General features: G+C 33.4%; 1 protein-coding gene across 1 annotated transcript; it reads left to right on the top strand.

The window, feature by feature from the left end:
- Positions 1-11,381: 11,381 nt before the first annotated feature.
- On the top strand, positions 11,382-14,377 carry LOC122404195 (uro-adherence factor A-like; the record flags this gene model as incomplete). The annotated part of the gene is made up of 4 exons (XM_043408126.1): positions 11,382-11,450; positions 12,024-12,083; positions 13,377-13,615; positions 14,371-14,377. Coding segments are annotated over 4 exons (375 nt in total), but the record flags the coding sequence as incomplete, so codon positions are not given.
- Positions 14,378-16,246: the final 1,869 nt, after the last annotated feature.

Here is a 16,246-nt window from a genome sequence, read left to right on the forward strand (position 1 = left end):
TAGGAGTTCCTAAACTTTCCACATATCCAAGAACTGATTCTGCTAAATTGCCGAAGCCAGTGTCAATAATAAATACTTCTTTTTCTTTATTGACAACTGCCCAAAAGTTAACCGGAACAACTGTTCCAGGTACATCTGCATTCACGTCACCTTCAGAATTAGAAAATACATAAATCGATTCTGAAATTCTTATAACGTCGGTATATTTACCTGCCATTTAAACATCTCCTTGTAAATTTTAATTATAAATTGGTGTCATTAATTCTTATACACCTATTTCTTAAGTTTAACTATTATAAAAAGTTACATAATTCTTTTTTTGATTTTCAACCTCCTTAAATATATAATACTCTTTGATAGTTACTCTAAGTCAAGAGAAAAGATTTAATAAATTTTTTTCAATTTATCAACAAGTTTTAGAGGAGAAATAAAATCTTCATTAATTTATAGTAAGTTAACCCAAAATGATCTTGATTTGGTAAAGGTTAGTAAACTAAGACAATAGAGTAAAAATCAGGAATTGTTAAATACTTAAAAAATAAATACTATTTTAACTAAAAGGAGAATTATAATGGTAGAAACAAATAACAAACAAAATATGAATGAAATCAAAGGAACATTGACTTATGAAGGCAAAGGGATCCAAAAAATTGTAGGTTTGGCTTTGGAATCAGTTGATGGAGGATTTTTCTCAAGTCTAACAGGGAAATTAGTAAACACTGACAATGTCACTGCAGGAGTTAATGTAGAAGTTGTAGAAGTAAATGTTGCAGTTATTGATATCACAACTAAAGCCCAACAGGAAGAAGATGAAGTAAGTTTACTTATAATCAGGTTTATAAAGTAAAAGGTTAGGTAGAAAATGTAAAATCTGATGGTCCCAGAGTAAAATAATCAGGAGTTAGAATAAGAGTAAATCAGTTTGTTCAGACTCTTATTTTGTTACTGACGCTGTTGATATAAGCAGTGGCACTGACAAACAGTTCAGGCAGAGGGATACAGGTGGTTACCCAAACATCTTCCAGTATACATATAAACGCAAATAACTTTTTACATTAATTTAAACGGTTCGGCTACATATGATGGTAGTGAAGTCGTGACTTTGACTCTAGGTATAAAACATATTGCTGGTAACGCTACTCTTAAAACTCGTATTAATATGTCTCGGAGCTTTTCCTAAAGGGGGGGGGCAATGGGGGAGTTGAGTTGAATTAAGTAAAGGAAAGTTTCGACTGATGGATCCTATGCAATCAAAGAAACAAAAGCAGTAAAAAGTACATTAATCTCGCAGTTCTTGGAAGTGATTTACTATTGTTACTGCTATATCTTTCATGTTCTACAATTATTATTCGTTACAACATTTAAATTTAGGAAAGGAAACAAGGCTTAATGATAGTATAGAGGTACAAAGAAGATGAGAAGGAAGGACAGATAAACTTTATAATCTAAGCAAACAAGGAATTGTAGGTTCTAACATCTGGCAACCAATAGTTAGTAGTGTTGTGACAGATGTTGCAGTCAACCATGTTGATCAATATGCTAAAACGACTCCCAACATCACTTCGCAGCCAATAAGCCTAGAGATAAGGATAACAAGCAAATACTTATTAGTTGGAAGTTGCAGGATGCACGTTAGACGAAAGTAAGAGTCCACCAACGCTCATTTATAATACGAAGAATAATATAAATCCTGATCCATTACTAGAAGTAGTTTAGGATATATCAAGAAAACTTTAGTTTTTCGGAAAGATATAATGTCGTATTTAAATACTTTATAATACCCCTATAGAAGGGGCTTACCATTATTCATTTATAAAATTTAACGAAAATCTTTATATTGTAAAGATTATAGCAAAAAACTATTCATTGTTTAGTTAATGCTCCGTTTTAAGCATTAAGATTTGTAGAAAGTAAAAAATAATATTCTAGTATGCTCCATATTATATCTAAAGATAAAAATTAATTATAATCTCTCTTAGAAGCGTATAATTAATTTACTACCATAAGAGTTCTTATAGCAAATAGTTCCGATTAACGTAACATAGATGAAGCAGGATGAAAACTGCTCTCTATAAAAAGTATAGAAAATGGGTGGGTAATCGGTTTTATACTGATGTTGCTTGTAATTGATACATTAATTATAAAAAAGTTTCTTTTCTATAATTTTTTGACATTTATTAAATAATTAATTCCACCAATAATTTTGCCCATAATAAACTTCCTAAAACAAATCCAGAATATTGACTTCCTAACTGGGAGCCAGCATCATAAGAGTTATCGTTGGTTGATGAATATGATGCTTGGAAAGCTAAACTCCAAAAAATTAGTGTGAGAACAATGAGTAGAGCTCCACCCACAACTCCAGTAATTCCATTAGTTATAGCTAATTTTTTATTTTTCATTAAATAACTGTATCTTTTATTATAATTTAAATGTTGCATATTATACTGAAGCAAGAGTTAGATATGAGAATAATTCATGTTACTCTCTCAACAAGGTGCCTTGCATCTTTCGGATCTCTCGAGGAAAATTTATTATTTCTTCTTTGCTTTGTTTTTAAAAATATAAATAAGTGGTGCTAAAACTCCCAATATTCAAATAAAAATCATAGCTTTCTTATAGTTATACATCAAAAAATAGTAAGAGTACTTGAACTAACTGTATTAATGATGTAAATTTAATTATAACTTTTTCTGATGATTTTTGTGCTTTAAATCATTTCCTGCGAGTTATTTTCTCTACTTATAATATATTCATACCAAACATTTAAAAATAGTACGCAAATTTTGAATATAATGTAAAAAAGCTTTACTACAATTCAAGTTCAGCTTGATAGTTACTTCTTGAATATTCCGTAACTGATACAGGTACTTCTTTAAATCCAAATTTTTTATAAATAGCAATAGCAGGCTGCAGCGACGTGTGGGAATATAAAATAATTTTTCTAGCATCATGATCTTTAGCATAATCAATACAAGCTTTGAATATTTGACTACCAATTCCCTTCCCTTGATAATGTTCTTTTGTCACAAGCTTTCCGATTTCCCAAGTGTGTTCTTTGATAGGGCGAATCATACAAGCTGACACTACTTTTTCATCTTCTACAGCAAAAAATATCATCCCCCCCTCATCAATCAAATCCTCCAAGTTTTCTAGTGTCCTAATATCTTCTTCTTCAACTTTAAAATACTTTTCTATCCAAGCGAGTGACATGGTTTTAAAGTCTATTTCATACTTCTTTTGATATTTAACAATTTTCATATATTATATACCTTAACCTTTTCATTATTATTTCTTTACTACATCTATTAATCTTGGAAAGCAAAGCCATCTGATTAAGCCTATACTATTATTTTACTCTAGAACCATCAACTTTGACATCTTTTACCTTATCCTTAACTTTATCAACCTGATTAGAAGTAAACTTACTTGTCGTTTGTGCGGCATCAGTAACCTTATCTTGCAGACTTACTTCATCTTCTTCCTGTTGGGCTTTAGTTTTGATATCAATAACTGAAACATTTACTTCCACAACTTCTAAGTCAGTCATTCCAGCTACTTCTTTACGAATAATCTCTTTCATTGCTTTGTAGATTTCTGGAACACTTTTCTTGTATTCAGTAATAATTTTAAGATCTACAGCCACTTGCTTTTTCCCAACTTCTACATCAACTCCTGCAGTAACATTGTCAGTATTTACTAATTTCCCTGTTAGATTTGAGAAAAATCCTCCATCAACTGCAAGAAGTCCATCAACTGATTCCAAAGCCAAACCTACAATTTTTTGAATCACTTTGTCTTCATAAGTCAATGTTCCTTTGATTTCATTTACATTTTGTTTGTTATTTGTTTCTACCATTATGATTCTCCTTTTAGTTAAAAAATTATTTGTTTTTTAACTGTTCAACAATTCCTGATTTTTGGATATAATACCTAATCTTATCTATCATTTACTGATTAGATTTATAAAACTTTTTATAAAGTACATGTTACTTATATTAAGCATTCTATCATTATTTAATATTATGCTCAATAATCTTGCCTTGTTTTACATAAAAATTACAAAAAGGAAGGGAGTTAGAGGGGAGACGGATTATTTTAAAAGCAAAAAATTTGAAAAGAAAAATTCTTTTAGTTGGGTTCAGTAATGCATAAGAGATCTTTATCCTGATAAAAAATGAACTGCATGATTATGCTCAAATATCGCTTAAGTTTCTTAAATAAATGAAAATCAAATATAAACTGCTTGATTTTCCTATTTCGACAAGTCATCATCGTTAGTCAGAAGATACTTATGATCTAATTTTTTACTTAATCTTACTCCTAAATGGTAAAGAGGTATACCTATGAGAAGGAGAGTAGAACCGATCCATGATATCATGCCAAAATTATGTTATAACCAGCTATGAATTCGATACTCTTAACGGTTCTGTTGCCAAATTTCCTAGTTTCCTAGATTAGTTTAAAATAAAGAAAAAGATAACGAGGGGCTTCTAATGAATCATTTTACAGGCAAACAATTCCAAAAAGACGTGATTATTGTCGCTGTTGGTTATTACCTTCTTTACAATCTGAACTATCTTGAACTCAGCGGTAAATTGTTGTATGATCGTGGAATAAATGTTTGTCACATAACAATTTACCGCTGGGTTCAAGAGTATATCAAAGTTCTCTAGCATCTCTGGAAGAAACAAAATAGACAATCCTTCTATTCATGGAAAATGGACGAAACTTATATTAAAATCAAAGGATCCTGGCATTATCTCTACCGAGCTATTGATGCAGATGGTCTAACTTAGACATCTGGTTACGAAAGAAACGAGATACGCAAGCAGCTTATGCTTTTTTGAAACGATTGCACAAACAGTTTGGACAACCGAGAGTAATTGTCACAGATAAAGCGACGTTTATTACTTCTGCATTTAAAAAGCTACAGAGAAACGGTTTATACACCAAGACACAACATCGGACAGTAAAATATCTCAATAATCTCATTGAGCAAGACATAGAACTATTGAACGACGTAATGGAACGCTCTTCGGTTCTTTTTGTATATTCCTCGAATAGTCCCCATACCTTTAATCGTGGTTAAGGCGGTAAGCAGGCTTTGATAAAATTTATTGCATCGTTTAATAGGCCTATGGTGTTGCATCATGAAACCTTTCGACTTTTGTATTTCGAAAATACAAGTCTAACATTTCATGAGGTTTTTTTCAATTGTGATATATTTATTTTATTTATAAATTTATGAGTATAAAATAATGTTTCTTTAAGGATTGTGAATATATGGAATTTTTTAATATTTTTTAAAATTATTGATTGGATTTCTTTCTATTTTGCTTATTTTCATATTGTGGGAGATCTGCAATGGCTCCAGCAATAGCATCTAATCAAATACAGATTTTTTTCTAGGTGGTATGGCCGGAGCCGTCATATTGAACTTTTCAATTACTCCTGTTTATTATTTTATTAATTTGCTTTACAATTATTGTAGCTGTAAATAAATTTAAGATGAAATATGCTTTGATTAGAAATTTAGTTGAAGGTAATTCTATTGAATTGTATTCTGAAAATAAGCCAAGAAAAGAAGGTTTTTAAAAAGCTAGATTATCAGCTGGAGATTTTCTAACACTACTAAGAAGCCAAGCGATGCCAGTGTTAGAAATTTAAAGAACGTAAGAATGTTAGCAAATGGACAATTAGCAGTGTCTGAAAAACTGATAATTCGTTCAATAAGTATCTTATTGCAGATGGTCAAATCGACGATACCGAACTTTGTGAGATCAATAGAGATACATCGTGGTTAGAGTCGATTTTAGAAAATTATAACACTGAACTAAAAGAAATTTTTATCTTAGAATATTAGGTAGAGAAAGATCAAGTGACTATTATTAAAAATCCGAAATAAAATTTTTATTTTTTCTAACTATTTATCCCACTGATAAATGTTTGTATTAATAACAGGAATACTTAAAAATACCATTTTTTGAGGCTGAGAATAAAGGTGTTGTTCCATCAGTATAAGTTACTTTTTATCTTTTCCATATTTTGATATACTATTCTTATTATCAAATTATTAGGAGAATTCTTTTGGAAATATTAAAAAAAATTACAACACCAAAACGTATTTTATTTTTAGTTATTTTTGTTCTTGTTCTTGTTTTTGCTTTTCAAAACTTGAAGCCTGCCACAGTGAACCTTATCCTTTTATCTGTTAACATTCCTGTATTAGTACTTATATTAGGCTTTTACATTCTAGGAGTCATTACTGGATGGTCAGTTAAACGTAGTGACATGAAAAGAATTGTGACCGATGCTCAAAACGAGACAAAAAAGGAACTTGATGATTTACAAAAGCAAATTAAAAATTAATATTTTTAATTAATGGGTAAAAATAAAAAGCCAATTTGGGCTTTTTTTGGTTCTATTGCAAAATTTTAGAAATAAAAAAAGTTTTTAAGCTATTTTTTAATTTTAAAAAATTTAATCAAGAAATAAATACCCAGCCCAATTAAAATGACTGTTATCAAAAAAACAATAGAAACTAATCTCATAAAGACCTCCTTTATATTATTATAATAGAGTTTTTTAATTTCTTGTAACTACAATATTATTTGACAAATTTATTGTAGCTCTAACCCACCCAGTCCAAGATATTACATTACATTTGGAGTTGTAAACGAAAAATGAGCACTTGCACGTTTGCTATTATCAACACGCAAGGATGCCGAATTAACTTGTGCTCCAATAATCTTATAATTTAAATCCCGTGCGCTTGTAATTTTATTACCACTGGTTGTTATATAAAATGAAACATCCCAAGCAGTGACCTTATGAGAACCATTTGAAATACGAGCCATAAGATTTGAATCAGGTCCAACTTTGAAATATGTTACATTACCTTGTGAATCTGTAACCGATTTAGTTTCCCCATTAAGAGGTAATTTAGATAAATTTGAATCATTTTGAACTTCCACAGGTGAACTTTTTTTGTTCAGTTGTATCAGTTTTAACAATAAGGCTAGGAGCCAAAGCTCCTGATAGAAGTAATGCTATTCCACTATATATAGCAAGTTTTTTCCATGCTTCAATTATTAAATAATAAATAATTGTTTCTTCCTATATCCCTTATTGCGCTTGTACACCTTGATGAAAAAACAGAAACATTATTTCAAAAAAGAACTACGTAGGCAAAGATTTTGCGGATACTTTGGATTGTGATTCATTTAATTAAATATGCTGATTTATGGCTTCTATAACGTTTATCTAGCATTTTTTTACGTGAGTTTACTTTTGATATCTACTAAGTTTTAACAACTTTTATTCTTACGTGAAACAAAAAAAGGGCATTTTAGTCCTTTTCATTCTCTAATTTAATTTCACTACTTAGCATAACAAGTGATACAAGCTACACCCTTGACATCACTAGGATAGTTAAAGTTGTATCACTTGTACACTCCCAACGTTCACTACTTAAGCTTTACTCGGGGCTATGCTTGCGGTCATGCACGAAAATAACTGTTATTATAATAATTTAATTCTATTATAACTTTTTTTATAATCCGTTACAAGCTCTTAAACCGACATCTAAGACACTTTAGAGATTCTGCTTATGAAAATCGCTTATAAATTATAAAAAACAAATAAAAAAGTCCTTAAAATAGAAAGTACGTCCATTTTAGGTCTGTGTGTACTCTTGGGCTAATGGAATAAATAAGATAGAGAGAGAGGTTTGAGGTAAATCCAGTTACATTGTTCCCACAAGAGAACAATTCCCTTATACCATGACCTCTCATTCTTTCATTCTAACTGCGCCGTATAATAATGAGGTACTCTTTATTAATTTAAATCAGAGATAGACATTCCACCAATAACAGGCAAATCTAGTGAATCAAATTGACTAGAAAGCACGGCTTGAAAATTGACAGACCTCTTTTTATTTTGTTCTTGTGAAGATTTTATTTGCTTAATAAAATCTTCAAGTTCATTCTTTGACCATTTTGAATCAATGGTATAAAAACCTTTTAAATTCCCTGAATGGATTGTTTTCTACAGACTCTTTCCTCCAATTCATTAATAATTTAATGTCATTATACTACTTAAAACTGTAAAGTAAAACCTAGGTATTAAGAAAATTAAAGAAAATAAAGAACATAATCTGATGAATCGTGTGTGAAATCAGATTATGCTTTTTGCATATGTTTATGGCTCTTTAAAAATATCATAAAATTTGAGAATAAACAACTCCCATTTTCTTTCTTCTCTAATGGATATTTTTGAACCTGGACTAATGTCAAATAGATTGTTCCTTATTATTTTACTTTATTATTGAACTGATTGGAAACTTTGCAATAGAACCTTTATATAAAGCAAAAGGAGTTTTTTTAAACAATATATCTCCAATGTCAAATATCAAAAAATAGCGAAGAAAAGAACTTTCTTCGCTATTTTTCGTATTTATTAAAATTAATCAATTAATGGGGCTCCAATTTTAACAAGAGTATCCTTTAGGACAACTGTTTTGGGTTCGCTCCTCTCCACACATTCTCACTTTTCAATAACATAATGTAATCACCTTGCCATTGTCCTCCAACCGTTTGCCCTCTGTTAAGCTCACAAAACTATGTAGAGTTGAAATTGTCGGTACGACATAGTATGACTGGTTTTGCCAAGATGCTCCAGAACCCATATACAATCCGTAGTGAATTTCGAAATGATTTGATCTTTTTATAGGCCCACCAAGTGCATAATCTATAATCATAACTACTAGTTATATAACCACTTGTATTAATTGGTTGAGCAATTTTCCAGCCATTCGGAACTAAGGATTTTGGGGAAGTGGATGTTCTTTGACTGCAAAAAGATTCTAAGCGGTAATTCGCATTATCTAATCTTTGTACTAAGCTCTCATCATTACCTGATCTTTCCCAGAGACGCATTATTTGTTCTATTCTCTGATTAAGATCTGTCTGTTTAATTAACGAAACTCGTCGTGTCCCATCCCACTGAGCTAATCCAATTCCATAACCATTAATCCCTGAATCCATTGCTTTATATTCGTTAAAAACCTAATTATCTTGGATTATCTCAGTTTTTAGCTGACTATCCACTTGAATATTGCCCAATAAAGCCGCAGCCCCTTCATCTGTTCCCCTTAATTCATGAACTTTATCCCAAATTGTTATAAAAATGCTTTTGCCACTCAGTTGTTCTAAGTTATATCATAAATTAAACCACTCTCACACTGACTTGATAAAATGGTAACACTACTAAAATTGAAACTCCTAAGAGCGTATAACTCTGTAATTTTAATAATCCTTTTTTTCATTTATTGAATCTTTATATTTATTATATATAAACATACTAACCTTATCTGATCGAATTCTTGTATCGACATTACTAATTTATATGCTAAAGATTAGAATTTTTCTTTTGCAAAATACTGACAAAATAAACAGCCCTATCCTAAATTTAACTAATACTAGAACAGGACTGCTTTTTCTCAAGTGATGTGAAAATTATTTATTTAATTTTCGTTTCTCTTCTTTTTCTTTGCGGCGATAGCTCCTAATAATGCCAATCCCATTGCAGATAATCCAACGGATTCAAATAAAGATCCTTTTTCCACACCAGTTTTTGGCAAGTAACCTGAAGAACTATTTCCTGAAGCCCCCCCGTTACTATTGTTTCCTGAGTCATCGATTCCTGAGTTACTATCAGGTATAAATTCACTATCTGAAACTGAGTCAGATGTTGAATTGCTATCTGAAACGGAGTCAGATGTTGAATTGCTATCACTTACGGAATCAGACGTTGAGTTACTGTCTGAAACTGAGTCAGACGTTGAATTACTATCTGAAACTGAGTCAGATGTTGAGTTACTATCACTTACTGAGTCAGACGTTGAATTACTATCACTTACTGAATCAGATGTTGAGTTACTGTCTGAAACTGAGTCAGATGTTGAATTACTATCTGAAACTGAGTCAGACGTTGAATTACTATCTGAAACTGAGTCAGACGTTGAATTACTATCACTTACTGAATCAGATGTTGAGTTACTGTCTGAAACTGAGTCAGATGTTGAATTGCTATCTGAAACGGAGTCAGACGTTGAATTGCTATCACTTACGGAATCAGACGTTGAGTTACTGTCTGAAACTGAGTCAGATGTTGAATTGCTATCTGAAACGGAGTCAGATGTTGAGTTACTGTCTGAAATTGAGTCAGACGTTGAATTGCTATCACTTACTGAATCAGACGTTGAATTACTATCTGAAACGGAGTCAGATGTTGAGTTACTATCACTTACTGAATCAGACGTTGAATTACTATCTGAAACGGAGTCAGATGTTGAGTTACTATCACTTACTGAGTCAGACGTTGAATTACTATCACTTACTGAATCAGATGTTGAGTTACTGTCTGAAACTGAGTCAGATGTTGAGTTACTATCACTTACTGAATCAGACGTTGAGTTACTGTCTGAAACGGAGTCAGATGTTGAATTGCTATCACTTACTGAGTCAGACGTTGAATTACTATCACTTACTGAATCAGATGTTGAGTTACTGTCTGAAATTGAGTCAGACGTTGAATTGCTATCACTTACTGAATCAGACGTTGAATTGCTATCTGAAACGGAGTCAGATGTTGAATTGCTATCACTTACTGAATCAGACGTTGAGTTACTGTCTGAAACGGAGTCAGACGTTGAATTACTATCTGAAACTGAGTCAGACGTTGAGTTACTATCACTTACTGAATCAGATGTTGAGTTACTATCACTTACTGAATCAGACGTTGAATTGCTATCACTTACTGAATCAGACGTTGAATTACTATCTGAAACTGAGTCAGATGTTGAATTGCTATCACTTACTGAATCAGATGTTGAGTTACTGTCTGAAACGGAGTCAGATGTTGAATTACTATCTGAAACGGAGTCAGACGTTGAATTACTATCTGAAACTGAGTCAGATGTTGAATTGCTATCACTTACTGAATCAGATGTTGAGTTACTGTCTGAAACTGAGTCAGACGTTGAATTACTATCTGAAACTGAGTCAGATGTTGAATTGCTATCACTTACTGAATCAGATGTTGAGTTACTGTCTGAAACTGAGTCAGATGTTGAATTACTATCACTTACTGAATCAGATGTTGAGTTACTGTCTGAAACGGAGTCAGATGTTGAATTACTGTCTGAAACTGAGTCAGATGTTGAATTACTATCACTTACTGAATCAGATGTTGAGTTACTGTCTGAAACGGAGTCAGATGTTGAATTACTATCTGAAACTGAGTCAGACGTTGAATTACTATCACTTACTGAATCAGATGTTGAGTTACTGTCTGAAACTGAGTCAGATGTTGAATTGCTATCTGAAACGGAGTCAGATGTTGAATTACTATCTGAAACGGAATCAGATGTTGAGTTACTGTCTGAAACTGAGTCAGATGTTGAATTACTATCTGAAACGGAGTCAGACGTTGAATTACTATCTGAAACTGAGTCAGATGTTGAATTGCTATCACTTACTGAATCAGATGTTGAGTTACTGTCTGAAACTGAGTCAGATGTTGAATTACTATCTGAAACGGAGTCAGACGTTGAATTACTATCACTTACTGAATCAGATGTTGAGTTACTGTCTGAAACTGAGTCAGATGTTGAATTACTATCTGAAACGGAGTCAGACGTTGAATTACTATCACTTACTGAATCAGATGTTGAGTTACTGTCTGAAACGGAGTCAGATGTTGAATTGCTATCACTTACTGAGTCAGACGTTGAATTGCTATCACTTACTGAATCAGACGTTGAGTTACTGTCTGAAACGGAGTCAGATGTTGAATTGCTATCACTTACTGAGTCAGACGTTGAATTGCTATCACTTACTGAATCAGACGTTGAGTTACTGTCTGAAACGGAGTCAGATGTTGAATTGCTATCACTTACTGAGTCAGATGTTGAGTTACTGTCTGAAACTGAGTCAGATGTTGAATTACTATCTGAAACTGAATCAGACGTTGAATTACTATCTGAAACTGAGTCAGACGTTGAATTACTATCACTTACTGAATCAGATGTTGAGTTACTATCACTTACTGAATCAGACGTTGAATTGCTATCTGAAACGGAGTCAGACGTTGAGTTACTATCACTTACTGAATCAGATGTTGAGTTACTATCACTTACGGAATCAGACGTTGAGTTACTGTCTGAAACGGAGTCAGATGTTGAATTGCTATCACTTACGGAATCAGACGTTGAATTACTATCTGAAACTGAGTCAGACGTTGAATTACTATCACTTACTGAATCAGATGTTGAGTTACTATCACTTACTGAATCAGATGTTGAGTTACTATCACTTACTGAATCAGATGTTGAGTTACTGTCTGAAACGGAGTCAGATGTTGAATTGCTATCACTTACTGAGTCAGACGTTGAATTGCTATCACTTACTGAATCAGATGTTGAGTTACTGTCTGAAACGGAGTCAGATGTTGAATTACTATCTGAAACGGAGTCAGACGTTGAATTACTATCACTTACTGAGTCAGACGTTGAATTACTATCTGAAACTGAGTCAGACGTTGAATTACTATCTGAAACGGAGTCAGACGTTGAGTTACTATCACTTACTGAATCAGATGTTGAGTTACTGTCTGAAACGGAGTCAGATGTTGAATTGCTATCACTTACTGAGTCAGACGTTGAATTGCTATCACTTACTGAATCAGATGTTGAGTTACTGTCTGAAACGGAGTCAGATGTTGAATTACTATCTGAAACGGAGTCAGACGTTGAATTACTATCACTTACTGAGTCAGACGTTGAATTACTATCTGAAACTGAGTCAGACGTTGAATTACTATCACTTACTGAATCAGATGTTGAGTTACTGTCTGAAACTGAGTCAGATGTTGAGTTACTATCACTTACTGAGTCAGACGTTGAATTACTATCTGAAACGGAGTCAGACGTTGAGTTACTATCACTTACTGAATCAGATGTTGAGTTACTGTCTGAAACTGAGTCAGATGTTGAATTGCTATCTGAAACGGAGTCAGACGTTGAGTTACTATCACTTACTGAATCAGATGTTGAGTTACTGTCTGAAACGGAGTCAGATGTTGAATTGCTATCACTTACTGAATCAGATGTTGAGTTACTGTCTGAAACGGAGTCAGATGTTGAATTGCTATCACTTACTGAGTCAGACGTTGAATTGCTATCACTTACTGAATCAGATGTTGAGTTACTGTCTGAAACGGAGTCAGATGTTGAATTACTATCTGAAACTGAGTCAGACGTTGAATTACTATCACTTACTGAATCAGATGTTGAGTTACTGTCTGAAACTGAGTCAGATGTTGAGTTACTATCACTTACGGAATCAGACGTTGAATTACTATCTGAAACGGAGTCAGACGTTGAGTTACTATCACTTACTGAATCAGATGTTGAGTTACTGTCTGAAACTGAGTCAGATGTTGAATTGCTATCTGAAACGGAGTCAGACGTTGAGTTACTATCACTTACGGAATCAGATGTTGAGTTACTGTCTGAAACTGAGTCAGATGTTGAATTACTATCTGAAACTGAGTCAGACGTTGAATTACTATCACTTACTGAATCAGATGTTGAGTTACTGTCTGAAACGGAGTCAGATGTTGAATTGCTATCACTTACTGAGTCAGACGTTGAATTGCTATCACTTACTGAATCAGATGTTGAGTTACTGTCTGAAACGGAGTCAGATGTTGAATTACTATCTGAAACGGAGTCAGACGTTGAATTACTATCTGAAACTGAGTCAGATGTTGAATTGCTATCACTTACTGAATCAGATGTTGAGTTACTGTCTGAAACGGAGTCAGACGTTGAATTGCTATCACTTACTGAATCAGACGTTGAATTACTATCTGAAACTGAGTCAGATGTTGAATTGCTATCACTTACTGAATCAGACGTTGAATTACTATCTGAAACTGAGTCAGACGTTGAGTTACTATCACTTACTGAATCAGACGTTGAATTACTATCTGAAACTGAGTCAGATGTTGAGTTACTATCACTTACTGAATCAGACGTTGAATTACTATCTGAAACTGAGTCAGATGTTGAGTTACTATCACTTACTGAATCAGACGTTGAGTTACTGTCTGAAACGGAGTCAGATGTTGAATTGCTATCACTTACGGAATCAGACGTTGAATTACTATCTGAAACTGAGTCAGACGTTGAATTACTATCACTTACTGAATCAGATGTTGAGTTACTATCACTTACTGAATCAGATGTTGAGTTACTATCACTTACTGAATCAGATGTTGAGTTACTATCACTTACTGAATCAGATGTTGAGTTACTGTCTGAAACGGAGTCAGATGTTGAATTGCTATCACTTACGGAATCAGATGTTGAATTGCTATCACTTACGGAATCAGATGTTGAATTGCTATCTGAAACGGAGTCAGACGTTGAGTTACTATCACTTACTGAATCAGATGTTGAGTTACTGTCTGAAACGGAGTCAGATGTTGAATTGCTATCACTTACTGAATCAGATGTTGAGTTACTGTCTGAAACGGAGTCAGATGTTGAATTACTATCTGAAACGGAGTCAGACGTTGAATTGCTATCACTTACTGAATCAGACGTTGAATTACTATCTGAAACTGAGTCAGATGTTGAGTTACTATCACTTACTGAATCAGACGTTGAATTACTATCTGAAACTGAGTCAGATGTTGAATTGCTATCACTTACTGAATCAGATGTTGAGTTACTGTCTGAAACGGAGTCAGATGTTGAATTGCTATCACTTACTGAGTCAGACGTTGAATTGCTATCACTTACTGAGTCAGACGTTGAATTGCTATCACTTACTGAATCAGATGTTGAGTTACTGTCTGAAACGGAGTCAGATGTTGAATTACTATCTGAAACGGAGTCAGACGTTGAATTACTATCACTTACTGAGTCAGACGTTGAATTACTATCACTTACTGAATCAGATGTTGAGTTACTGTCTGAAACTGAGTCAGATGTTGAGTTACTATCACTTACTGAGTCAGACGTTGAATTACTATCTGAAACGGAGTCAGACGTTGAGTTACTATCACTTACTGAATCAGATGTTGAGTTACTGTCTGAAACTGAGTCAGATGTTGAATTGCTATCTGAAACGGAGTCAGACGTTGAGTTACTATCACTTACTGAATCAGACGTTGAATTGCTATCACTTACTGAATCAGATGTTGAGTTACTGTCTGAAACGGAGTCAGATGTTGAATTACTATCTGAAACTGAGTCAGACGTTGAATTACTATCACTTACTGAGTCAGACGTTGAATTACTATCACTTACTGAATCAGATGTTGAGTTACTGTCTGAAACTGAGTCAGATGTTGAGTTACTATCACTTACGGAATCAGATGTTGAGTTACTATCACTTACTGAGTCAGACGTTGAATTACTATCTGAAACGGAGTCAGACGTTGAGTTACTATCACTTACTGAATCAGATGTTGAGTTACTGTCTGAAACTGAGTCAGATGTTGAATTGCTATCTGAAACTGAGTCAGATGTTGAATTGCTATCTGAAACTGAGTCAGATGTTGAATTGCTATCTGAAACGGAGTCAGACGTTGAGTTACTATCACTTACTGAATCAGATGTTGAGTTACTGTCTGAAACGGAGTCAGATGTTGAATTACTATCTGAAACGGAGTCAGACGTTGAATTACTATCACTTACTGAGTCAGACGTTGAATTACTATCTGAAACTGAGTCAGACGTTGAATTACTATCTGAAACGGAGTCAGACGTTGAGTTACTATCACTTACTGAATCAGATGTTGAGTTACTGTCTGAAACGGAGTCAGACGTTGAGTTACTATCACTTACTGAATCAGATGTTGAGTTACTGTCTGAAACGGAGTCAGATGTTGAATTACTATCTGAAACGGAGTCAGACGTTGAATTACTATCTGAAACTGAGTCAGATGTTGAATTGCTATCACTTACTGAATCAGATGTTGAGTTACTGTCTGAAACGGAGTCAGACGTTGAATTACTATCTGAAACTGAGTCAGATGTTGAGTTACTATCACTTACTGAATCAGACGTTGAATTACTATCTGAAACTGAGTCAGACGTTGAGTTACTATCACTTACTGAGTCAGACGTTGAATTACTATCTGAAACGGAGTCAGATGTTGAGTTACTATC

The sequence above is a fragment of the Colletes gigas genome, unplaced genomic scaffold (genome assembly GCF_013123115.1).
Source record: "Colletes gigas isolate AHSC1104 unplaced genomic scaffold, ASM1312311v1 Colletes_gigas_Sc00122, whole genome shotgun sequence".
In the NCBI taxonomy this organism is placed as follows: Eukaryota; Metazoa; Arthropoda; class Insecta; order Hymenoptera; family Colletidae; genus Colletes; species Colletes gigas.